Raw genomic sequence first — 25250 nt, 5'->3', positions numbered from 1 at the left:
CCCCTCCTGGAGCTCTGCCCAAGCCTGGCCACTGGCACTGAGCACAAGCACAGTTGTGACACAGCCTCACAGGTCTGCTCCATTCTTCCCAGGAACGCTTTTCCCCAGTATCCCACCTGCAGTGCCACAATTTATCTCTGTCACCCTGTGTTAAGCTGTCTGGCACAGCTGGTCTAGGATGAGGCTCTGGCACTTCCCCCTGCCCACCCAGCTCCCTCCTGGGGAGGCACAGCCCAACACTCCATGAGCCATATGCCCACAGAGTCCAGCTTGGACTTGTTTTAAATTCCAGCTTTGTGACTCTTTCTGTGCTGAGTCACAGACGTTGTTTTCCACATCCAGCCCACTCAGTAGTGCCATGATTTGCATTTTGGGTTGGTTTTTTTGTGTTCTTTCCCCTTTCTGAGAGGGAGGGGAGGCAGAGCAGTGGCCAGGAGAGGCACATCCATGCTGGGAAATCAGGAGGGTGTTTCTATACAACCTCACTCCGGCTGGCCTGGGCAGCTCTAAGGAACTTGTAAAGGCTGCAAAAAGGCAGCATTGGCTTGGGGCAGGCATGTGCCTTGCCTGGCTCTCAGGGCCCCAGACTGGGGTGCAGGGCTTTCAGGATGCCCTCTGCTATTGCTCTCTGTAGAAACCAGAAGGACTCAAGGGGCGAAGGAATACAACGTTCCTCCCCAAATACCCAGTAAAATCAGTGACTGAGCATCCAGCACAAGTATTTGTAGCCCCTGGGATGCACCTCGATTCCCTCCTGCAAAAGCCATTGATGCAAACATGCCCCTTGCAGCATTCCCTCCTTTCCAATTTCCCTTCCTTGCTCAAGTCCTGTGGTGCAAACCATCTGTGTCTCTCTTGGACGTAACTGCCCCTCACTCATCTCAGAACAACATCCCTGAACCACAGTCAGGGGAGAACAGGCAGCAGTGGAACACTCATGCATGGGATCATACCGGGAAGGCAGGGAGGTCCCACCTTTGTCTCTGATTCCAATCCCACCACACCTGAGGCACAGTGTCGTCATGAAACACTGCAGCCATGTGCAGAGGTTTTACTCCTCTCCCCTTATCTTCAGCTGCTCCAGATTCCAGCATCTTTGAAAAAAAAGGCTCCATGTGGGCCCCTGTAACAGATTCCTATTTCTTGCAGCTTCCCTACCACCGCCCCACACGGTCTGGACAGGAGCAGCTCCAGCTGCATGCATCCCAGCTGCTCCTGCAAGGGCCTGGGAAGGAGAGCTGAAGCAGAGATTTACTTTCGCTTCAGTTTCCTCTTTCCTCCCCCTTTAGAAAGAAGAAACAAAAGCCCAGAAGTATGTTATATTAATTTATTTGGGACACACCAAAAAGGAAAGTCAACAACTGTTAACGTACAAAAGTACAGAATCCTGGGACAAGATTTACTGTCCTGATTAAAAAGGCACCATGGTCCCAAAGAAGAGTAATCAGAATACCAGAATACATGATTTAGAAATTTCCCCCCTGTTGCAGCAGAAACAGAGCCAGGCTTTGGCTCTATCCACAGTCAAACCCAGTTAAAAAAAACCCAAATATGATTTTAATGTGATAAACTCTGCTCAGCCTGTACAGGATGTCGTGAAAAGAATCACAGCCTAGAAGTTGGTCAGATTTTTTTTTTTGTCTTATTTTGAAACAGTGAAGGTGATTAATCACTAAATAGGTAACAAGGAAGACAGCAGAATGCTGACACCTGCGGCTTGACTTTCTGTCAGATACGTCAGTTCAACTGAGACCAGCAGGCTGAGTGTGGGGCTTCTGAATGAAATGTAATTCCCTGTGGTAGACAGGAAGTCAAATTTGACAACCTTAAATTCCCTGAATCCCTGAAAATCATAAAGCACTATACAGCTGTATTCCATATCCAAGCCAACCCAAATGGATTTGCTTTACACACAAGCATTTATACTGTCAGCTATATCTGTAATAAAAAGGGGGCTTACAGCAGTTATTAAAAAACTTCTACTTTGGCGAGGTCCGAGCTTGGCTATATTCCCTGCTGAAACAGAGCTGCTGGTGTAGAGACCCAGTGAGAGGCTCGATCCAGCACCTCCGGGCTGGAAGGCAAATAGTTTAAACGTGACATAATTTGCATGGGGAGGTCAGTGAAGCATGTCAGAGAGGAGATGGAGGGAGGCTGCGAAGCCTCAGGCAGCGGAGGCTCAAGGGTGCTGCTACCAAACCTGTAAAACTACGAGTGGTGCAGAGCACGCGGCGGGCACTAAATACTTTGGAGCGACTTACCATGAAGAGCTTGTCAGAGACACAGGGCAAGGACCCTGGCAGTAAGGAGCATGGTCCCTGAGAAGGGACACGCAGCTCACAGCCAGACAGATCTGTGCCAGGTGGTCGAGGCTGGAGCCTGCCTGGGCAGCCCGGCCGGGGCCGCCGTGTCCCAGGGGACCAGCAGCTGCTCTGTGTTTCATCCTTCCTTTGGCACAGGACTTCAAAGCAGTCCGAGGACTGATTCATCAAAAGTAAATGAACTGTCAAAATTATTCGTACATGCATTTATTGTTAAAGGGAGCAAAAGCCAAAGAATGAAAGAGCACGAGTTAACGTCAGTAAATGATGTGCAGGACGGAGAGGAAAAAAATGGGGAAAAGCTGAGATACTGGAGTGGGGAAACCAACATTCACACTGGAAGGTAAATTTTAAAACCAGGCAAGTTTGCGCTCTTTCTACCACAGATCTTTTGTGGACAAATAGAGACTTGGGGGTTTTCCATTTTCAGTGTGGTCTGGCAAGGTTTGGGCATCTCACCAGAGAGATCTCCAGCACTGGGTTTCACTGGAAGTTCAAGTCTCTCACCTTTAAAAACCAGTAAAGCAACTCTTAACTAAAAAAGTCACAGATACGTCACTGCTCAGGATGTACGTGGGCAAGAGGGTCATGCTTTGTTCAAACAACCTCCGGGTGGAAAACTACCATCTCCCCCCTGCTGGTCTACATACACCACCTCGGGGGTGGAAGAGCAAGCCCAGATCTCGGTGCCTGCTGCTGTGAACACCACAGCTACACCTGGGAAGGCTTATTCTTCCCTATGTCCTAAAAAGGCAGTATAACAGTTTATAAAATTACTCTCATCTTAAAACTAAACAATGCAATTTGCATTTTCTCCTATGTTAACCCCCTCCCCCCAAAGATAAAACATTACCACTTCATTTAGGATTCACACCCCAGATCCTAGATTAGGGACTTCATGATAAAACTCATCCAGTTATGGGAAGGTTTATCCTGATCAAGGAAACGTTGGTAAAATAGAATCTAGAATAAAACATTCAGAATCACCAATGCTTTAACAGCCAAAGCACTCCACTGTCTTCTGCTCTCTGCCTGCTCCTCAAGCAGGAGAGCAGTCCCTTTCCAAAAGCACAGCATGCCTCTCCGGGGCTGGTGACACACGCTGCAAACCCACTTCCTTCCTGGCAGAAACGCCAGCTCCTGCAGGAAGAGGCCAAGCATCTTTCACCCCCACTGCAGCCAGGGCTCTTCAGCACAGGGATTTTCTGTTAGCAACAAGTCCAAGTTATCACCCTGCAGTAAATCCATGTCCTGATTCACGCTGTTAGGGCACCGCTGGCTCAGAAATGTTGAGAGACTTCCAAACCCCACGGATGCAGACAGGACCTTGGAAGAAGAGGCTTATGTGCTATGTAACCTTGGATCATCCTCTGCATTTGAGCCTTGGCATCGCTGGCTGCTGACAGCTCATCCTTCCAAATCCATGTGGTTTAGTCCTTGCTGTCATTGTCATCATCCCAGCCCTCTTCCCTGGAGGCAGCATGTTCCTGAGCTCTGGCTTGAGGATCTACAACAATCACTTCCAATGAATGGTGGGATTTCAAACTTGCCTAACGTGTGCATTGCCACCTTGTACTCCAGCAGCTCTGCCCGCTCTCTGCGGCGGGCGCTAGCAGTTTTTCACCTTTTCCACAGTCTCGTAGAAGCCAGGCCTGACCCTGCGGATGCTCATCCGTATGTGCTCGCCCTCCAGGGGCAGGTCAGTGCCACCGGTGGCTGCGGTGCAGCGGCGCTTCCGCCGGCCCCGCAGCGAGAAGGCCGGGGCGCCACCGTTCTCCTCCTCCACAGGGTACAGCTCATCCACGCTTGTGCCCTCATCCGACTGCTCCTCGCCCTTGAACTTCATCTCCTTTGCCTTGCTGCTCTCCTTCTCTTCCCTGGCGAGCTTCCTGAAGTGCTCCAGACACTGTATCTTCTGCCTTCTCTCCATCATCTTCAGCTCCTGCTTCTCTGTGAAATCTTCGTAGTACATTTTTCTCTCATTCCTCTGATCTTCGAGAAACTTCCACTCGATGCTGGTCATTTTTATCCCACTGTACTCCTCCAGTTTATCCCTCATCTGTGTGTCTGTACAAAACACGTCAAAGAGCTTCTCCGAACTCTCGTTGAATCTGTCGGCTCGCTCAGAAAAAGCCTGGTTCTGTCTCTGCTTCCTGGTCTGGTACAATCGGGTGAACTCCTCATACATTTTGAGAATGAGTTTCTTTATGTTCTGTGTGGCGATGGTGTGCAGGTTGCAGACCAGCCAGTGTTCCTGCAGGTGCTCTGCGAGCAGCTGGGCCGCGTCCTCCTTGGAGCGCTGAGCCTGGCCGGCCCTCTTGGGCTGCAGCAGGTACAGCATGTTCTGCACCACATCCTTCTTGGTGGGCAGCACTCCCTGCGCAAAGCCCGAAGACTCCACGTACTCCACAGTCCCCAGGGTCTTCCGTGCCCTCACCTCGGTGTCCAGTGATTCCATCACTGCTCGGTAGTTCTGTGGTTACGACATAATCTGAAAGACAGGAGGAAAAGAGAGGAATGTGTCAAACGAGGCAGTTTTTTCCACGCAGCAGAAACAAGCCGATGTAAGCCGTGCTGAGGCCAATGGGACGCGGGGCTTTGCTGCGCTCCGCCGCTGTTGGACGGCTGCGTTAGCCCAGCCCATCCCAGCCCCTGTTCCGCGAGCCTATCGCTCCTCGGAGCGGCTCCCAGAGCCTAATACGGCGCGTCTGCGTGCGGGAATTCGGCTTTAATTGAGTTTTGCACTTCGCCTCGTTAATTACAGCGAGGCAGGCAGGCCGGGGCCGCAGCGCGGGCGCAGCGCCGGCCTGGCCGTACCCTGCCCGCGGCTCCGCCCGCCTGACCCCGCCACAGCGCCCGGACCGCCCGCTCCCCCCCCCCCCCCCCCCGGCACAGAGCAAGGCCCGCACCGCCGCAACCCCCCCCGGGGCGCGGAGCCACGAGGCACGGCCGCCTTGGGCGCATCCCCGGGCAGCTCCCGCGTCTCGGCCCCGCACCGACCGCGGCACGCGGGGCCGCCTCCGCCGTGCGGCGCTGAGTCACGGCGCGGCGGGCCCCGGGCGCCGCCCGCCCCAGCCCCGCGCGCAGGTCGCCGCCGCTCGCCCCGGCGCCCCCTGCCCGGCGCTCACCGGCATCGCGCGGAGCGCGGCGACGAGCCTGCGCGGGGCGCGGCACGGGAACCGCACCGACGGTGCCGCCGCCATCTTGACGAGGGGAAAGCACCGCCGCTCCCCGGCCTTGCGTCCGTCCCGGAAGTACCGCCCACCCCCGCGCGCCGGAAGCGCACTGCTCGCGAGCCGCGCCCATTCCGTCTCGGGCCGCGCGTGAGCAGCGCGTGAGTGACACCCGCCGCGACGCGGGGGGGGGAGGGGAAGGGGGACAGGGGGCTCGCGCACCTCCCGCCGGGGGCGACGGGAGCCCCGTGCGCTCGCGGGGCCCGGCCAATGGGCTGACGGCAGCGGATTGGGCGGCGCGGCCGGGGCGGGGGGGAACGGAGCCCTTACTGCGGGGCAGCTGATTGGTCAGTGCCCTGAGTGGGCAGCGTGAGCAGATTGGCGGATGTCATGGCTGTGGGGCAGGCAGGAGGTAACTGATTGGTGGGTGCCTTAGCTGTGGGGCAGGCAGGAGGTAACTGATTGGTGGGTGCCTTGGCTGTGGGGCAAGCAGGAAGGAGCTGATTGGTGGGTGCCTTGGCTATTGGGCACGCAGGCGGGAGGGCGATGGGTGGTTATGGTGCCCCAGGCAGAGCAGGTGCCTGGTCCCCCATGGGCAGCCACATGTCTCTAACCCCCAATGCCAGGTTGGTGACGGCAGCCAGACGGTGACACTGACAGTGACAGCAGTGATGGGCGCAGGGACGGAGCCGGCGGAGGCGCAGTGTGACTCATTGGAGGGGTGAGGCCCTGCCCTGCTCCGTGCTCCCCCCTGTGCCCCCCAGCACCGCTTATCTGCTCCTGCCCCTACAGGAGGATCTACCTGGACTACAACGCCACCACCCCCCTGGCCCCTGAGGTGGCCCAGGCTGTGTGCGATGCCATGTACCAGGCCTGGGGCAACCCCAGCAGCTCCCACCCTGCAGGTAGGGACCAGGATGGGCCATGTTCCCTCCTCGGGCTGGCCCCCGTGGTGACAAGAGCCTGCGGGAGCTGCTAGATCTGGTCCTGCAGGCAGCAAGGCGAAGGAGCTCATTGGCAGCGCACGGGAGAGCCTGGCGAAGATGCTAGGAGGCCGCCCCGAGGACATAGTCTTCACCTCAGGGGGCACAGAGGTGGGAGCAGGGGGGACGCCCTTCCTGGAATCCCTGCCCACCCCCTCTCCAGCAAGTAGCGATGAGGAGAGTAGGGATGAAGGGCACTGTGCTCCTTCTGAGCCTCCATTTTTCCTCTCCTTCCCTCCTTCAGGCAAACAACATGGTGATCCACACTGCCTGCAGGCACTTCCACGACAGCTGGGGAACGGGGGACAGCCGGGGCATACCACACATTGTGACGTCGAGTGTAGAGCACGACTCCATCCGCCTGCCGCTGGAGCAGCTGGAGAAGGAGGGCCTGGCAGGTGAGTGGCACTGGCACAGATGATGTTTGAATGGGGGACTTTGCTGGTTTTTGGAGGAGGGCAAGATCCTGCATGCTGTGTTATGTTCCACTTTCTCCCCCTGGAGAAGGGCACCATTTCCCCCTGTGGTTGCTCATGTTGCCCCAGGCTGGATGTGTCACCTCATTGCTCTGTGCCTGTGCTCCCACTGCCCACGCACTCCTGCTCTGCTCAGTGGGGCACATGCAGCCTTGAGCACTCACAGCCATCCCAGCCAGCCTCAGGGCTTGTCTCCTGGCCTGCAGAAGCCACCTTTGTGCCTGTATCCCCACGGAGTGGACAGGCAGAGGTGGACGACGTCCTGGCTGCCATCCAGCCAAACACCTGCCTGGTGTCCGTCATGCTGGCCAATAATGAGACCGGGGTCATCATGGTGAGTACGGGCAGAGAGGGGGATGGGGCAGAGATACCCTCACAAAGAGGTGGTGACAGAGGGGAGCAGAAGGGATGCAGCCCCTCATCCCTGCCACCAGCCCGTCGCAGAGCTGAGCCAGCGCGTCTGTGCCCTCAACCAGCGCAGAGCAGCGCAGGGCCTGCCCAGGATCCTCATGCACACGGATGCAGCACAGATGATTGGCAAGGGGCACGTGGATGTGCAGGAGCTGGGCGTGGACTACCTGACCATCGTGGGACACAAGGTGTGGCCCTGCTCGTGTGGCCCAGCTGCTGATCACCCTGTGTGACATCTCTGCTGGGGTGCCAGGGGGATTTCGGGTGCCCCACACAGCTTGGTACCTCACCAAAGTTCTGCTGGGTGGTGCTCTGCAGACAGACTTCACTCCTGTGGAACCTGTCTGGGTTGGAGGGCAGGAGACTGAGCAAGAGGAGCGGCTCTGTAATGTCTTGTGCCTGTGCAGTGGGCAAGGGCCAGCACTGGTGGGCGCTCAGATTTGGGCAGGAGGGCAGGAAGCACTGTCAGTATCCCCAGGGTCACTGTGGCTGTCCCCACAGTTCCATGGCCCACGGATTGGAGCACTGTACGTCCGCAGCCCTGGCACTGCCACCCCGCTGCACCCCATGCTCTTTGGAGGGGGACAGGAGAGGAGTTTCCGGCCAGGGTAAGGGGGCAGGTGGTTACCTGGAGAGCTGGGCCCCTGGCTGGTGGTCAGGCCACATGGGCTGCCTTGTCTGAGCTGAGCTGGCAGCTCTGTCACCTGCCAGCCCTGGGGTGAGCAACCCAGCACAGCAGGGAAATGGATCCGTGCATGGAAACTCCCTGGAGCTCAGGCTTTGCCAAGGGTGTAACCTCAGGATGGAACTGCCTCCTTCTGAACCACCTCAGAGAGGTGTCCAGGAGCCTCTGCCAGCCATGAGGGGTCCCATGAGGGAACACCTGTGTCTCAGGGTTGGGTTTCTGGTCAGGAGAAATAACTGACTGGTCCCTGTTCCCTTCCAGCACTGAGAACACCCCGATGATTGCCGGCCTTGGCCAGGTCAGTTGGGATGGTCAGGGGTGAGTGGTGCAGAGCAGACCCAGCACACAGACAGCCACTTGTGCTCCCTGGTCATCAGAAGGGACAAACTTGGGACATGTGGGAGGAAGGGTGAGCTGGGAAAGGTGGTGGGGCTTTCTGATGCCTGCTTTGGCACACTTGCTGAGGATTTGCAGCACTGACAGTCACCCAGCTCACATGGCACAGGGCACTGAGGGGACACCGGGGACCTGGCACTGCAGAGGTTATTCCAGGCTAGGCTCACATCCTGGGGACCATGCACAGAGGGAGAGTTCCAAGGGTCACTGGTGGAGCCTGTCTGTGTGTTCTCAGGCTGCAGAGTTAGTGAACAAGAACTGGGAGGCCTATGAAGCTCATATGCGGGATGTGCGGGATTACCTGGAGGCCACGCTGGCGGTGAGCACATCTGGTCCCTTCCCACCGTCTCAGGCTGCAGGGTGTGGGGCCTGGAGCCGGGTGGGTATGTCCCTCTGGCCCTGCCCACTCCCTCATAAGGACAGAGCTGCTTGGAAACCCAGAGAGGTTCACAGCCCTCTGATTTCTCCAGGCCTCCTTTGGGAAGCAGAGGATTCGCTTCAACAGTCACTTTAAGGGCTCCAAGCGACTCTGCAACACCTGTAATTTCTCCATCCTGGGCCCAGGCCTTCAAGGTAGCTCTTATTCTACCTCTGTCCCATGATTGTTACACAGAGCCAAGCACCTGCCCTTCACAGCACCTGTGGCTGAGACTGGCGGGCACTTGGCATGGCTCTGGCAGGGAGGTGAGGCAGGAGTAGCCCCTGGAGAGAGCCTTGACACTGGGAGAGCTGTGCTTGTGTTGCTTGTGCTGCAGGACGAAGGGTGCTGGCTCACTGCAAGGTGCTCCTCGCCAGCGTCGGGGCTGCCTGCCACTCTGAGAAGGGGGATCGGTGAGCAGACAGCTTTTCCAGCCCCTGGGTGTCTTCCCAGAGGACAGGAGTTGGGAGGGATGGAAACAGGACAGGGAAAGGGACAGTGGGTGGCTTGGGCAGCATCACCTGGAATAAAGAGGGTACAGAGCTCCTCCTTCCAGAGGAGCTGAAGGGCTGTGAAGGGGATTTTTGCAGGAGATACAGCTGGAATGCTGCTTGGAAGGAGTTTGTCCCTCCCAGCTTTTGTTATCCAGCTGAGCTTGGAAGTACTTTTGAACTCCTGGCACTACCAGAAGAGAGCCTGCCTGGTGTCTTTGTGCGCCTGGCTCACCTACTCCAGCCCTGCTTGGGTCTCCAGATGGCTCCTTTAGGGAATATGGGGACTGTGGGTGCCTTTGGCCTGGTCTAGAGCAATGCCCTCTGGATGTGGCAGAGCTGCCAACCCACAGGGACAGGGAACAGGCTCTTCTGAGAAGAGCCAGATCCCCCCTAAAGACAACAAGCCTGGTGGGATTGGGTGCCCTTGGAAGGCAAATGGGGCTGGGCAGGGGACAGGTACCTGGAGTGTATCTGCAAATGTGATTGCTCCTGTGGCTCGGTGAGGCTCCCTGCTGATGTGTGGGGCTTCCTCAGCCTTCCAGTCCAACCTCCTCCTCCTGGCTGTATTGCAGGCCCTCCCCAGTGCTGCTGAGCTGCAGGATCCCCCCAGAGGTGGCGCAGAATGCGCTGCGGCTGAGCGTGGGCCGTGGCACCACCCGGGCAGAGGTGGACAGGGCTGTGCAGGACCTCAAGCAGGCTGTGGAGCAGCTGGAGCAGGACCAGGCCCCATAGAGCCCTGAATTGCTCCACGGACACCACTCAGGTTCTTGGGGTGGGCCCCTGGGTGCGAGCTGCCTGTGCCAGCCTGGGCTCAGGGGTGGCAGGTGGAGGCTCTGAGGAGGGAGCTTCGCTGCTTTGGGGCTGGGGCAAGACTCAATCCTGCTGCACACTGGAGGCTTTAGCAGAGTCCTGTTGTCCGGTGTCCTGGCTTGCCAGATGTACCTAGCTGGGTGCCTGCACATGTATGTGTTGGCACAGCTGAGCCTCAGAGCTCGAGTCCCTGCAGAGGGACAGGCATGGAAGCCATGGAAGGAGGAGCCTCATGACCTGGTTGCTTTCCACAAAGGAAGCTTTCCTGCTGCCTGAGCAGCCAGAGGAAGAAAGACCATCTGCTTCAAAGTGAAATGAGGAGTTGATAGAAGCACAGCAGGATTCTGGGCTGGGAGCTGCTCTGCCCTAAGCTGTCAAAGGGATTTCTGGCTGGGCAGAGCTTTCCCAGCACTGCTTTCCTTTACCTTTTACCTTTACCTTTTCCCAGCACTTTTTCCTTTACCTCCCCTTTTCTTCTGTCCTTCCAACAGGGTGCAGAGCTCCTGTTGCCTGCTCCACCTGCTCCTCAAGGAAACAGTTGTCGGGGCAGCTGTGACTGTGCCAGCACCTGAGGGACCCCTGCGTGGCCCAGGGGATCTCTGGCATCACCAGCACCGGAGGACACAAGTGTCACATGGATCAGGAGCATTGCCATCTGGGCTGGCTGATGTCAGGGAATTTGATCTCCCTAAATATTCATAGGAATAAAAGTAATTGCTGCTTCTTTTCACAAGTAAAATGTATTTTCTATGGGGGAAGCTGGACTGGTTGGAGTCACCTGAGTGGTGCCTTTTCCCTCAGAAAATGCTCATGTCACAGAACAGAGGCACAGACAGCTGGAGTGGGAGTGCCTGCAGGGCCTGGTTGGCACAGAGCCCTTGGACACAGGTACTGGCCTTTCTCTTTACAGCCACACATTAGAATGGCCAGGAATACTGTTTGGGCTCATAGAACTCTGGGGCTCTTGGTGAATCCGATGTCTTCCTGGAGTTTTCGGACCCAGGCCCCCTGAGTGGCAGTCACTGATGCTGCCAGGCTGGTCAGTATTACCATGCTGCTCACACACCCATCTCAAATGCATTCTTTTATTTCTCCATTTTTTACGCTCCATTGGATAATACTCAAAACCTCCTTTACAAAATATGGTTCCATAGAAGGGATTTTGGTCTGCTTCAGGGCTAGATCTTTTAATCTGTCATGGACCTTATAGTTCCTGGGGACCTGTCACAACTGTGGAAATTCAGCTTTTGAGGCTCACTTTCCCCCACAGGACATGTGGGCTTCCCGCATTGTTTCAGCCAAAAATTTAGCCACAAAGCACAAAAAGCTTTACTGACTTCTTTATACACACAGGAAATGCAAGTTTTAGCCACAGAAGTTTAGCATTGCTCCATTTAGAATATTACAGCCAAAGCTTAAGAAGCATTACAGAGGAAATGACAATTTGGTTTGACCTTTTTAATGGTTTTGCTGCTCATCTTCCTACTACCACAGCACCCATGAAAGAGAGTCACTAAAAGAGTCCCTCTGTATTGCTTTATCCAGAGAAGGTCAAGAAGAGCTTGGCCCACATTTCAGTGGGCCAGCCTGTGCTGGCTGTGCTACTCTCTTGGGTATGACAAAATGGTTGTGTGAAGCAGAACAAATCCACCTGGCATGGGAGCCTGGAAATACCAACAATGCTACATCAGCTGAGAAGTGAAATGGTAGAGAGAGGGCCTGGCCACTAGGATTGGACACAGGAACTGAAAGGAGTCACTTCCACATGGTCACAGCCAGAATGAGACATTGAAAACAGACATTCATTTACTGGACAAATCCACAATCTCCTGATAATCTTGCCTTCTTAATTCCTTCCAGGAAAGCTTATAACACGCAAGGAAAAAAACACTCACCAAAATAAGCACTGCCCCGACCAGATCACAAGTGCCTGGGAAGCTGTGCAGCACAAGGAGCTGCAGGACCATGGCGATGACGATCTCCAGGTGCTGCACAGTGCTCACCAGAGCGGGGTGGAACTTGCCCAGGGCATGGTAGACTCCCAGGAAGGCTGCAGTGGAGCACAGGCAGATGGCAAGGAGATAGCTCCAGGTTTCCCCATCCAGTGGCACAATTGGCTCCTGGAGCAGGAACATGGTGGATACTCCCCACACTGTTCCTGTCCAGCTGAAAGTGAACAGTGCTGTCCACATGCTGATGTTGTCTTTGATGGACCTGTAGATTATCATGGAGAGGGCAGTGGTCAGACCAGCCATGACTGTCATGGTATAGCCAAAAGCTTCTTTCCAGGTGCTCAGCAAAGAGTTTTCCTCCTTAACAATGTTGGGGATCATGACCAGACAAACCCCGCACACACTGCCCATGACAGTGAGTACGTCTATATAAGCCATTCCTTCATCTATGAGTAAAAAAGCCAGAATGGCACTGAACACCGTGGTGGTGGCCCTCCACATGATGGTCCCATTGCTGGGGGGCACTATGGAGAAGGAGGTGTAGGCACAGGTGATGGAGATGACATTGCACACCCCGTAGAGGAACAGCCGGAGCCTGTAGCCTTTGGGGCCAAAGGGAGGCTCGTGGTGGTAGCACACAGCAATGAGGGACAGCACCTGCAGCACTGAGCGGATGAAAATCAGCTCCAGAGATGGCACTTTGGAACGGTCAGAAATTAATCTTGTGATCAGAGCCACACATCCGTGAGCCACGGCAGACCCAAAAAGGACTGCCCACGTTTTCCTGGACTGAAGTACATTTCCTTCAGGAAAGTGCTGGGATTGTACAGCCTCATCGGGTTTTGGCAGTTGTGCTGGCTTGGTGTCTATTGTACCAAAAAAAGTATTTTCTCTCTTTTTCCCATCATTCAGTAGTCTTCTCTTAGGATTATCCTCCATAAACACTCCAGTATCTTCATTAACATCCTCACATCCCTCTTCTCCTGGCTGGGGATAATGAGAAGTGTATTTCACTGTTACTGTGTTGGGATGAATTTTCACTCGCTTTTTGACTGGGTATTTTTGGGAAGACATATCCATTTCCTTAGAGAAATGCCCTGGTCTTAAGAAAAAATGGAGATACACTGTTGTTTAATGAACAGTAAGAGATTAATGGAAGTAAGTGCTTTTAGTGTTTACAAGATATTTTTATCAACCAAATCCAAGTAGTAGCAGTATGTTCTTGGTTTTGCTTTAATTTTTCACTGAGTTACTGCTAAACACCTTTGATGGCTGGGCCATTTGGATCTCCTTTAAAGTCAACCACAGCACTACACTTGAGTCACTAATTTTTGAGAATAACATATTTTGTCATTATGCATGGTATACATAATGAATCCTAGAATATTCTAATAAGAAAGTTCTCTTGCTAAGCTTTTTACCCTGTGGTTATGCATTATTGTTAATGGCTTGCCAGTGTTACGAGATTACAGGAGAAATTTGGCTGGAGGAGATGACAGAGTAACCCAGGGAAATCGGGAGCACGCCCGGGCAAGTCAGCAGTTTGCATAGGGATAACAACACGTCTTTGAACACGACTGTGACAGTGTTAAACCCTTCTGTCTCTTCATGAAGGGCCATTTCCCACTACACAAACAGTGCCTGTGATTCCTGCGGGTGGGGCAGTTGTTCAATAAAGGCAGGGGTACGTCATTGAAATGACTGTTCTCACACCATCTGTGCAGAGCCTTCCAAGTGGAGAGGCAGCGGGAGCAAGGAAACTTTCCTTGCATTCTCTTCACCCCAGCAAATAAAACCTGTGGAGACCTTACCTGTGACAGAGACATTCGATTCCAAGGCAGAGGGGGAAAACACCTCTTCATCATCTACATCTTCGATGGGCTATCTAGACAGAAAAAACAGTTGCTCTCAGGTACTGGCAGTGAAGGTTACAAACATCTCAGCACAGGAAGTAAAACCCAAGGGAGGCTCAAATCCCAAACCACTTTAGATGCAGAGAAAGCAATCAGTGGCATCTTGTCAAAACCACTCCTCAGCCATCTCCCGGAATTACTGAGGGAGCTGATCCAAAGAACAAGTGGAGGCTTATGAGCATAAGGCTCCTACAGCTCGACAACAAGCCAATCCTGCCTCCCATGCCTGCTGTGCTGCCCCAGGGGCTGCAGAGGAGAGGGAGCTCAGGAGGACCCATCCTCCCTGCCCGGAGCCGAGCTCCGACAGCGACAGCAGCAGCAGCAGCAGCAGCAGCAGCAGCAGCAGCAGCAGCAGCAGCAGCAGCAGCAGCAGCAGCAGCAGCTTGGCCTCTGCGCTGGCCCCACAGGATGGGTACAGACACTCCTTATTCCCAGCGAGGATAGCAGCGTCCCTGGGTGCCGCAAGACCACAGCTGCTGGACAATGGGCTGAAGGGCAGCACAGCAGATTGGCAGGGAGAACACAGGTCTGAAGGCAATGGTAAAGTGCGGGCAGTAGTTCCTCACAGAAACACTGAAAATACCGCGGCCAGGTTCAGCCTTGGCATTTTCTGTGCTTGTGATCTGTGGCAGCCAAGCACTGCCTGCGGCTCTGGCAGATTAATTTACATGAGAATGGGACAGCCTGCCTTTTTCCTCAGAGGCTGAGTGCTCATTAACTCCCTGCTACACCCCAACTGAGCCGCAGCCGACTCCCTGCTCTCCTCGGAGGGGACACGGGCGGGCACCAGTCCCAGCTCTGGAGGAAGCAGCAGTACCAGTTTGGACCTGCACAAGTGCCAGGGGCTGAGGACCCTCTCGAGTCCCCCGTCTCTCAGGAGGCCTTGCCCAGCACTGCTGTTCACGTTTTTCTGCTGTAGACCCAGGTCCAAGAGCACCGCCTGCACGGTGAAGAGCATTCCGGGCTGTCCATGGGCAGCTTGCTGGGCAAGGAACTTGGAAAGGAGCAGATGAACGCCAGCGAGAGTAAAGAGAGCTGGGTATCAGCTGTGCTAGCGGGCACTTCAAACAACACATCGACATTTACCAACACCTGCCAGAAATCTGCCCCGGGCTCACCTGCTACCTTCACTTTTCCTTCAGTTAAACTGCTCATTTCCGAATCTTAACATGCAAATGCAAACCGCACCGAGTGAGCCCAGGAAGGCAGTGATTTTCACCTGCACAGCTTTTCCTACCTTGCATTTTCATTGTGTTACAATCCACAGTTTTGCCTTGAAGCCTTAAAAAAAATTCAGACTTTCTTGCTTTAAGGCACAACATACTAGATCGTGAATAAAATAAATGGGAGGAAAAGAAGACAAAAGCGGACAACAGGAATTATTCCTAGATTGACAGGAGACCACTGGGTAAACGCATTCATTTCGTTAAGAAACAGCTGAGTAAATGCTGCAGCTGTTCCTGAAAACAAAACCAAAACAGCTCATTTGTTACTATGAGCATACAATGGTAACTTTATTGGTTCCTGGCTTTAGATGACATTTCCTTTCAACAAATAGTTGCAAATTCAACATAACAGTTTCAAATGTGGCACTGGACCTGTGCAATGTATTCAGGGATCTCTCCGGAGGAAAACAATAGATGGTGAGCATGTAGCTCAAAATGGCTGTTCTGCACAGAGCTGCTCAGCTGGGAACCAGAACAGTTGGGAGTCTGGAAAGTGGAAGGGCAAACACGTGTGAAAGGCAAGAGATGGGAAGTAATAAAGAACAAAAAAATAAATAACAGGAATACTTAGCCCAAAATTTCATTTTCCCAACTGAATACTGAGTGTGTGACAAATGTAATGCCAACCCTCCCATAGGATATTTGTTTGTAGTCTTTGGTGACCTCGCTTTTTTAACCTGGGAAATTTTCTATGGAGACTGAGATTAGGACATATCCCAGATCCATTATGTGTGTCCCTGACACTAATTTAAAATAGACAGAAATCAGCATAGCCTATACAGACAACTTGCTACTTCTCTTTCTGCCCATGCCTTTTGTGGAAATGACATGAACTTTTTATTCTTCCTTCATATCTGGAAACTTAATGTGGTTTCTTTGCATTTTCTATTAAAAACACAAGTTGATTTCGAATCAAGTTTAATACAAGGCTGAAGATGAAGCACTATGCAAAATTCTCAAGTGTAACAAACATTCCCAATTCAGCCTGGGACACCCATTTAAATTACCAGCTCGTTGAAATCACTGACTGCAAAGTGTGAACCCTGTTTTCCCTGGGGAAACAAATAACAACTGTAGATGAAATAAATGGCACAGATCATTGATCATGATTTCTTTTACAAGAAAAAAACTGAATACTCCCCTCCTTCCTTCCCTCAGCCACTGCAAGTGTTGGTTGGCAGGTAGAAATAGGTGACTAGCTGCCCCCTGACTGCAGGGGGTGGGAGCCTGAATTCTCCTCCTGTGCCTGAAGGAATGAGGGCTTTGAGGTCTGGTGATTCTAAACACCAATCTCAAATAAACTCCCCCAAAAAAATGCTCTCATCTTCTGCTGGATTGGTTAAAGTCAGTCAGGCTACTGAAGTTACTATGAAAGACTCACAGATGTGGCAATTCCAGCCATGGATACGGAGTTGGGAGTAAGTCAGCTACTCCAGCTTTCTGAAAGACAGGCTCCATAGGAATACTCCTTTGCCTCATCTGTGGAAAATTCCCCAATCCTGACCAGATCAGGCTGAAACTACCAGAGGGCTGTGAGCAGTCTCTACAGGATAACTACAGACTGACAATTCTCTCTGAACATCACAATGAAAGACCCACCCACTCCTGGAAACCCACAGAACTAACTGAACTTGTACCACCTCTAAGCACATGTGTGGACTGACTTCCCAGCATAAGAAATTGTCTTTTGATTCCTTATCAGGTGCAGGAAAATCTCCTGAAGTTCTGTTTCAGCACCATTAAACCACCTGGAGATTCCTGGGTGTTTCATACTTCAGGCAACTGCACATGCCATGGGATCTACACTTAGGAGGTGTACAAGTACCTTTATCTTTTTAGCCAGATTGACATAAATCAATTTGATTAAAAATACATTCCAAGAAACTCTTTATTAAAATTTAATGAATAGCAAAAGGTATTTAAGAAAATGAAGAAGCAATTACATGAAAGGAGTTTTTAGCACTTAAGCACAAGAGCAAGCATTATACACAAACCAACAAACCAGTATCCCGTGTCTTCAAATTAATTGAGTCACATCCAGCAGCACTGCCTGAAGGAAGAGCCAGTACAACCTTCACTGAATGCAAATACAAACCCTACACTAAAGTCCCACGAGTTGTCAGTACATTTCTGATAATATTTTGCTACCCAAAAAACGACCTCTACTTGTGCTAGCTCACTGAAGCAACCTCATTTGATGGGATATACCCTTGATTCTCCTTGCTTTCTCTATACTCTTGCTGAATATGGGCTCCATTTGCAGCCATTTCCATGTAAAAGTACTATTTTCTAATTTCTCCATTCATGCCTGTTGCCTGCTGCAGCTCCTACCTCTGCAGCAGCAACACTTGCATGAAGTGATTTTGAGAGAACAGCCACTTTGCCTGCAAACTTCCCATTCCAAAAACCTTTATCTGAACAAAACCCTTCAGATAGCAATTCCAGGCACAGGGGAAAGAACAGAGAATAACACTGAAATAGAGTCCCCTAGAGCACAGGAAAACAGCTCAGTTAGATGTAAGAAAGGTTTTAAGCGGTACATTACAATGGGGTGAAGAACGAGACGGCACCTTCGGTCCATGACAGCGGATGACAGGTCGAGATTAGAGACACCTCACTCACTGCTTTGGATCCTCTCCCAACAATCTGCAACCCCTGGCAGTCAGCGGTGCGTGCGGGGTGTGCAGGAGGGGACAGTCGCCTGCAAAGCGACCGAGCTCGGGAGCGCTGCGAGGAGGGCGGCACCAATCGCGATGTCGCCGATAAGAGGGCACTCGTCAGAGGACGCGGGGCGTCTCCATGGGAACCCCGGCAGCGGCTGCAGGGAAGCCCCTCCGGGCAGGAGCGGGCGGAGGGCGGTGGCTGCCCAGGCTCGGTCCCCGCCATGCCGCGCCCTCCGCGACCGCCCCTGCCATGGCGGAGAGCGCCGGCCCCGCTGGGCCTCAGACACATCACTGCCACCGCCCTGGCGCCGCGGGGCGCGCCCGCCGAGGCACCGCCGCGGGCTGGGGAGGCGCTCCGGCCAGGCTGGGCCCTCGCTCCTGTTCTGTCGCGACAGTCACGACCCCCTTCCCCCGCCCGTGTCCCTGTCCCCGCCGCTTCACCGGGCCCGAGTCTGTGCCCCGGCCCCGCTCTATCGTGACAGACACCCCCTCCGCCGGTGCCCGTGTCCCCGCCGGCTCTGTCGCGACAGTCGCCCCCCTCGGGCGGTGTTTGTGGGCACGCGGCGCACGCGCGGCCGTTTCCGCGCGAAAGACGTTTTTCCGCGTGCCGCGCGCGCCGGGGCGGGGCCGCTTCCCCTCGCTCCCGCCCCTTCCTCTCCGCGCGGTGCGGCCGCGCGGCGGCGCGGGCGGCAGGGGGCGCTGCGCGCCCGGCGCGCGAGGCGGCTGCGCCGTGGCGGGTCGGAAATGCCGCCAGGTGGCGGTTTAGGATCGCGGCCCCGCTGAGCCCCGCGCGGGCCCCGCCAGCGCCGCCGCCCCGGCCCCGGCCCGCGCCCGCCGGACCCCGCGCGCCGCCGCCGCTCCCGCAGCGCTCCCGGGGCGCTCCCGGGGCGCCGCCGCGGCGCGGCCCGAGGTGAGCGCGGCGCGCGGGGAGGGAGCGCGCGGGAGGCGCCGATCCAAGATGGAGGCGCGAGGGGCGGGGGCAGCGGGGCCGGGGCCGCTCGCTCGCTCGCTCGGTCTCCGCGGCGGCCGGGCCGGGAGCGGGCGCTGCCCGTGCGAGGAGAGAGGAGAAGGGGAGGGGAGGGAAGAGGAGGCGGCGCGGGGCGGGGCGGCTCCTGCCGGAGCAACGGGTCCCCCGGGCGCGGCGCTCTTCGCCGCCATCTCATTGTCCCCGCCGGGGCTTTGCCGGGGGCGCGGGGCCGAGCCGGGCCGGCCTCCCCCGCCGCCGGGCCTGCGCCCCGCTCCGGGTGGTGGCGGCCGCGGCGGGCCTGTGGGGGCGACGGGGGATGCTCGGGCGGAGCGGGGGTGGCGCTTCCGCCGCGCGGGGCTCGGTGGCGGCGGCCCCCGGCCGGCCCCGGGCGGCGGCGGAGGAGGGAAAGTTCCGGGAGCCGGTGGGCGGCCCGACCCGCCTTTGGCCCGGCCCGGCCCGGCCCGCCGCCGGGACCCAGCCCACGGGAGCGCCCGGGCCGCCCGAGCGCCTGGCCGGAATCCAGGGGGGCCAGGCCGGGGTGCAGCCCCGGGGCCGGGGACCCCCGCCCGCCGCTCCTGTTGCTCATCCCCGAGTTTCCAGTGCGGTGGCACCGGGGCGAGCGGCCGCCCCTTGGCCGGCCCAGGGGACAGAACCGTGTCACGCAGTCGTGGGGCTGCCCCGTGCTTTAAATGGGAAAAGCAGCGCGCCGAGCCCCGGGGATGGCGGGACCGGAGCCGGGATCCAGCGATCCACAGCTCCGGGAGCAGCCAAGTGCAAGCAATGCCTTGTGGCCGGTGCTGCGAGTGGGGGGGAGGCGCAAAACCGGGCTGGGGTCCTGCACTGGTGGGCTCAGACATAGCAAAGGTTGTGCCTGGAGTAGTGGAAGGCTTCGGTGGTGGGTGCTGGTCACTTGGTACCTGGTCCATCCTGGGAAGTGGTGGACAGCTGCACTCTGCTTTCCCTGTGTTCCTGGGATGGAACAGGGAGTGTGAGCAGTGGTTGGGAGGAAGCGTGACTTGGGAGAAAGAAAATAGTTGTAGTATCCATGGAGAAACTTAAAGGGACATGACTGCCAATACCAGTGTCAAAAAACTTAGTTTCTGGGAAGACAGTGTGACTTTAATTAAACTGAATTGAGCTGCTTTGTAAGTATTGATTAGTTCAGTTGCATTTCACACAATTTTGTAGCTGTGTAGAGTTAGTCTAGTGAAAGCATCTATTGTTGAGGTTGCTGAGGAATGAAAAACCTTCTCCAGATCACACCACCAACGCAACTGTTATTAAACTGTGTCCCGTGTTTGGTGGGATAGATGACATTAATGTCTGGGTTGAGTAACTTTTCCATGTTACTACACTAGTGAAAAAGGAGAAGTGTGAGAGAAGGATCAATGCAAATTCTTTGGGTCCAGAGCAGTTTGGTCTTGCCTAGTGCTATAGCAGGGTTATTTGATGAGTGTTTGTACAGTGTAACCCATCCACCCCTGAAGAAATCACTGGGCCACAAAGCAGTGTGCAGTTGTCTGTCAAAAGGTGTTCTGACCATGTGAAGAAGTTCTTCCTGTTACAGAATTAGCAGCCATTTTATTCTTTCTTTATGGTTTTTTTTTTTCTTTCTGACTCAACTGTGATGACTTTTTGTTGGAAAGCCAGAGAAAATACACGTAGGGGTGCAGAGGGTTTTGAAATGACACACTAACCCGTGATGCAGCAGGATTTCCTTGTGAGCGGGAGCAGGGGGCTGACTTCAGGATTGTGATTAATCTGAGAGGATGTAACTTTTACTGGCTGCTCAGTAGAGAGTGTGCAGTTGAAATTCTATGTTGCTGCTGCTGATGGACACATGGATTTACATCAGTGAGAGTGGGTAGTGGGAATGAAGCTTTTCTGAAGCTGGGTGAACAATTAATGCCAGCTCTGGAGGTTCAGAGCACTTCATCCATCGAGAGCCTCTGTGTCCAGAGGTCTGCAGTCCACAGCCTCTGGTGCAACATTTTACAAAGCGCTGGAGTTGACTGGTTCACTGAGGGACAGCATTTCTGCCCAAATGTCCCAGCTAGTATGCTGTGGTCTGAAGTTGTGAGGGCAGCTGAAGCCCTGCTACAGGAGCAGTGTGCCTGTGTTCTCTGAGCTTGTCACCTCCTGTCCCTGTCCACAGCCTGCCCTTCGTGTTGTGCAGACTTGTACATGACTTCTTCTGCAATTGCAGCGCACCTTTGGAGAGTTGAGAAGGTTTGTGAACAATGTCATAGCTCATATTTGGATGCAACGACAAAATTTGTTCCTTGGGGTAGTCAGAAACTCAACAAGTGAATATTTTTCATTTAAAAGAACAGAATGTACCTCGAGTTTGTGGTGGAGACTGTGGAATCTCTTGTTTCTTTCTCTTGGTTGTAAAGACGTGCCCTGGTACAAGTTGGCTAAATACTGGTAATTTAAGCCCATAGAAGTGTTAGGATGCAGTGAGAGAAATGCTGAATTGTGATGACTTTCTAAGAAGAGTCCTTTTAGTGGGATGAGAACATGCCTTTATGGTAATATTGTGGTTTGTTTGCTGGTAACATGCACAAAAGCCTCTCACACCCTGCTGAGAATTCCAGAGTGCCAGATCTGTAATTACCACAAGACATACTGAAAGAGGCAAACTCTGCTGAAGTTGTGCAGGAATGTTAAAGCCAGGATTCAGCTGCAGCGCTGCTGAATGGGTGATTGGCCTCTCTGGGATCTCCCTGTGCTGCACCTTGGAGTTCTGGGATGAGGCTCTGGCTTCTGGTGCTTGGAGTCAGATGCAGCAGGTGATGCTGAATCTGGTGCCAAGATAAGGAAGTGCCTTATCTCAGTCTGCTCTATTGACTTCAGGACTTAACATGCCAGCCCACATCTGCAAGATACTTCCTGCTTTCTTTAAAGTTTTGGGGCCTTACTTGTAGTCACTCTCATTTATCAGTGGAGCTCTGAAACTCCACTTGCAGATTGTCATCTCTTGCTTGCAATGCCACTGTGTCTGCTCATTTGGCTAAAAACAGAAAAGACTAAAGTTGGTTTTTGTTCTTGGAGAAGAAAGGGAAATCCCACAAAGTTTTGAGTTCAGGAGCAGATAATTGTTTTGTTTCTACCCCTGGCACCCAGGGATATGCAGTGTTTTGCTTTTCTGTGCTGATGTAGTTTTGTTGGTTTGGGTGTTCAATACGTGATCAGAACGCAGAAATCTATTTCTTTGTTCCCTTAGAAAATATGTGGTTTAGAGAGTGTTACTATGACCTCTTGCAACTTTTCAGTCCAAAAAACACTTTCAAAAATAAGTGTTTTGTGAAGGTGCACTGTGATTTTTTTTTCCAAGGCAGACCTCACTTTCAGCTTGCTGTAAGAGCTGAAGGGAAGGAACTGCAGAGGGAATCTTGTCCTTAGTTGTCAGAAATTAAATTAGCACAAAATCACACGTCCTGTTGGAAGTCTGACTGTAGGCAATGGTTGCAGCCCTTGGCAACTCGTGTGCCACTGAGAGAATACCCAGGAACTCAGGTGCTCTCCCTGTGGTTTGAAGGATCTGTGCTCCTGGCTTTGCCACATTTCCTCATTTGCACCCCTGCAGGCATTTTATAGTTTGGAAAATGCTTTTAAATAATAACAGTGTGCTTGAGAGAGTAGGATGCCTCTGACAAGAGATCCATCAGGGCCCAGAGTGTCACCTTTGTCCTGTTCCAAACTGTAGGTGTGACATGAACTTGGTAAATTTGGTAACTCTGCCGTAATTTTGGAATATCTGGGGAGAAAATGGCTGTTTATAAATGCAGGTAATTCCATATGAAGTACAAGTAGTGCAGATACAAGGTTTTTCATCCCTTCAGGCCCCTGACTTTGGTGGGGCTGCTCTCTGTGCCAGAGCTGGGAGTGCTGGCTGGCCAAAGCTACCAGCACCTGCTGGTAGCTACCCTGACCTGCTGCTCATCCTGCCCAGAGGGAATTTGGGTTTTAAAAGGCACAAAAAGGCTGCACATGGTGTGGTGGGACAGGCTCTCAGCCACAGTTGTCAGCATTGTTAGACATGAGAGTGGGAGTGTGTTGTGAGCTCCAGTCACACAGTTACTAATCATTTATTTCAGAATTAGGAGCAGAAGGTGGAATTCTTAAACCTGTCCCCCCTCAGCTGAAGGACAGGTTGTTTCAGGTGGTTCCCAAAAGTAATGTTGTACTAGAAAGCAGCGTGAGGGAACATCCAGCCAACTGTGTGCCTTGCTGTGCAAGGTTTCAGCAGCAGATATGTTACTTATTCTATAAATAAATCTAGTGAGTTTATATTCTGTAGCTCTACAAATAGCAGGCTTGTATTATATTGGCAGATTAGCTGAATGAAAACAGTGTTGGCAGATTGTTCAGCTCATAGGAAAAAGGTATTTCTTTGTAGAGTTGCTTAGGGATTATCCTGTGTGTCAATTGTTTCTAAATGTCAACTATTTTTCTACAATAAAATAATAAAAAACAAAACAATTAATCTGGAATACATTTTTACATACTAAAGCCTCCATGTGGAGGTGTTTTTTGAAACCAAAGTCCAAACACATACTCCAAGCTGAGTATGTGTTTGCTCTCCCCCACATGAGGGTTTCTCTCTTTCCTTTTAGGGTTAGAATCCCCAAGGACCTGAAAGTTACCAACATGTTTGTGTTTATAAGTGGAAAATGAAACTTCATTTGCCAGTGGGTAATGAATTCCACCCTAAGTGCATGCTCAGTGTGCCAGTTTTGCATTGTTAATTTCTAGATCTGTTCATTAAGACCACATGAGCTGGTTGCTGCCCGTGGAATTGCTCAAGATGGTTGAGCTGCTCTGCCAGGCTGCCTCAGCTGAGAGGAATCTGTGTCTCCACAGCTGTACAGCTCTCCCTTCCCTTTGTGCTGCTTCTGCTTTGACCTTCCCTGGAGCTGAATTCCCCCCCTGGCAAACTGCTCTGCTTGGGAGGGAGGTTTTTCTGCCCAGTGGGTGAATCGAGTCAGGCTGTCAGAGTCAGGAGTTGATAGAGGTGATGCAAGGTCAGTGGCAGGAATACTTTTGAGGAAAAATAGTCCAGGAGATGGGGATCCTTCAGCTGAGAGGTTCAGGCTGGCTCTGCTGTGTGTGCTGTGCTGGGTGTGGGTGTTCAGCTTGGAGCCCATTGCTCTGTGCACAGCTGGGATTCTGTGGGTGACTCTCACCCTCGCTGAGTGCCCCCTGCCAGCTCTGCTGGCTGCAGCCTGTTTGTTCCTCCCTTCCTCGGGGCTGCTCCTGCCCTGCCAGACTAGCCTGGTGCCACCAGCACCTTGTTGGCATTCTGTTCCAGATGGAGGAGTGTCCCAGTGTGGCCTCCAGCTCACACCCATGGTGTCATGGTGCTGTTTGGGTTGGAAGGGACCTTACAGATCACCTGGGGGACACCTCGTGCTCCAAGCCCTGTGGACTCCCCTGGGGGCCTCCTGTGGAGTCAGAGATGAGCACTTGCTTTTGCTCTTTGTCTCCTGTCTCTGCACCAGGTCACCTGTCCATGCAAGGTCTCTTGTTGCCATGGCAGCCTAATTTCTTTTAGGGCCTTTTCTGAAGAATCTTGTTAGATGTCTCTTGGAAATTAAAGCAGCCTTTGTCAAGTACAGTCCACTGGTGTGAGGGAGGGGCTTTTGAGAAATCCTGGAGATTTGTAGAACTTGACTTTCTTATACAAAAGGAAGGTTGATTTCCCTGTCTGAATGCTGTAGTTTATTTAGTTGCCTGCAGATCTGTTTTCTAGAATGGTTTCTACTAAATTAGGCTCACTAGACTGTAACATCAGAGTGTTAGGTGAGAGAGTAAACATAACTATAAATTATGTTCAAGAGTAAGCACTGCTTCAAGCAGTAGAATTTTATTTTCAAGGCTGTTTTTTCTGGTTCACTTGTGTGGCTTCTTTGTTTTTCCCACATCCTTACTTTAATATGACATTGCTTGTGGGAGAGGAATTAAAAATCTCTCTTCTAAGAAATGAATATTTTTAACAATAGAGAGGTACTTATATATTTTGGGATCTCTGTTTTCCTGAGTTCAGTGGAAATTGGTCCATGCTCTGATAATTATTGATAGTGGAGATGGAGAAAAAAGGACAAAGAGAAGGAATATACACAGAATACTCTCCTGTGGGCCTGTTCCTGTTGGCTACTGGGCTGAAACAAACCCAAACAAATGGTTGCAGTGATACTGTAAAACAAATATTGTAGCACGGGAGTTCGACTCAGCACTGCACAGATCATCCTTGCACAGAGAGCTGGGATTGGAGGGGCTGCCTGCCTTTGAGTGCCTCCAAACTGTGCTCAGCCATCTGTAACCTTTGTGCCCTGCTCTACAAAGTGCTTTGGGAATGG

The 25250-nt window shown here is 53.1% G+C and overlaps 4 protein-coding genes across 20 annotated transcripts in view; 2 read left to right on the top strand and 2 right to left on the bottom strand.

Moving 5' to 3' along the window:
- Positions 1 to 1313: 1313 nt before the first annotated feature.
- LOC132331626 (uncharacterized) lies at positions 1314 to 5591 on the bottom strand. The gene is made up of 2 exons (XM_059855181.1): positions 5450 to 5591; positions 1314 to 4812 (listed from the first exon to the last, which is right to left on the bottom strand). The coding sequence occupies exon 2, from the start codon at positions 4777 to 4779 to the stop codon at positions 3931 to 3933; it is 849 nt and encodes a 282-aa protein (XP_059711164.1). The 5' UTR covers positions 4780 to 4812; positions 5450 to 5591; the 3' UTR covers positions 1314 to 3930.
- On the top strand, positions 5520 to 10906 carry SCLY (selenocysteine lyase). Of its 13 annotated transcripts, none has more exons than XM_059855172.1 (14): positions 5520 to 5655; positions 6121 to 6215; positions 6287 to 6399; positions 6488 to 6588; positions 6722 to 6875; positions 7160 to 7287; positions 7388 to 7552; positions 7866 to 7972; positions 8311 to 8347; positions 8681 to 8824; positions 8916 to 9018; positions 9201 to 9276; positions 9930 to 10120; positions 10659 to 10906. In XM_059855172.1, the coding sequence occupies exons 2-13, from the start codon at positions 6166 to 6168 to the stop codon at positions 10087 to 10089; spliced, it is 1338 nt and encodes a 445-aa protein (XP_059711155.1). In that variant the 5' UTR covers positions 5520 to 5655; positions 6121 to 6165; the 3' UTR covers positions 10090 to 10120; positions 10659 to 10906. The 13 variants fall into 13 exon arrangements, 11 of the variants coding, with proteins under 11 accessions (XP_059711155.1, XP_059711156.1, XP_059711157.1 ...); XM_059855173.1 differs by having other exon boundaries at positions 5640 to 5655; positions 6117 to 6215; XM_059855170.1 differs by lacking the exon at positions 5520 to 5655 and adding an exon at positions 5786 to 5906 and having other exon boundaries at positions 9930 to 10129.
- Positions 10907 to 11472: 566 nt separating this feature from the next.
- SLC35G2 (solute carrier family 35 member G2) lies at positions 11473 to 18563 on the bottom strand. Of its 4 annotated transcripts, none has more exons than XM_059855164.1 (3): positions 17804 to 18563; positions 13931 to 14004; positions 11473 to 13221 (listed from the first exon to the last, which is right to left on the bottom strand). In XM_059855164.1, exon 3 carries the CDS (start codon positions 13197 to 13199, stop codon positions 11970 to 11972), a length of 1230 nt encoding a protein of 409 aa, XP_059711147.1. In that variant the 5' UTR covers positions 13200 to 13221; positions 13931 to 14004; positions 17804 to 18563; the 3' UTR covers positions 11473 to 11969. The 4 variants fall into 4 exon arrangements, with proteins under 4 accessions (XP_059711147.1, XP_059711150.1, XP_059711149.1 ...); XM_059855167.1 differs by having other exon boundaries at positions 11473 to 13106; XM_059855166.1 differs by having other exon boundaries at positions 17829 to 18563.
- Positions 18564 to 18766: 203 nt separating this feature from the next.
- The window catches only part of STAG1 (STAG1 cohesin complex component), a 152368-nt gene continuing 145884 nt past the window's right edge, over positions 18767 to 25250 (top strand). For both annotated transcript variants that reach the window (XM_059855157.1, XM_059855156.1), the window contains exon 1: positions 18767 to 18831. The gene's annotated coding sequence lies outside the window, so the exon portion shown is untranslated. The remainder of the gene's footprint in view (positions 18832 to 25250) is intronic.

Source organism: Haemorhous mexicanus, chromosome 10 (genome assembly GCF_027477595.1).
Source record: "Haemorhous mexicanus isolate bHaeMex1 chromosome 10, bHaeMex1.pri, whole genome shotgun sequence".
Lineage (NCBI taxonomy): Eukaryota > Metazoa > Chordata > Aves > Passeriformes > Fringillidae > Haemorhous > Haemorhous mexicanus.
The sequence above is the reverse complement of the archived record's forward strand: the minus strand, read 5'-3'. Positions and strand labels throughout refer to the sequence as shown.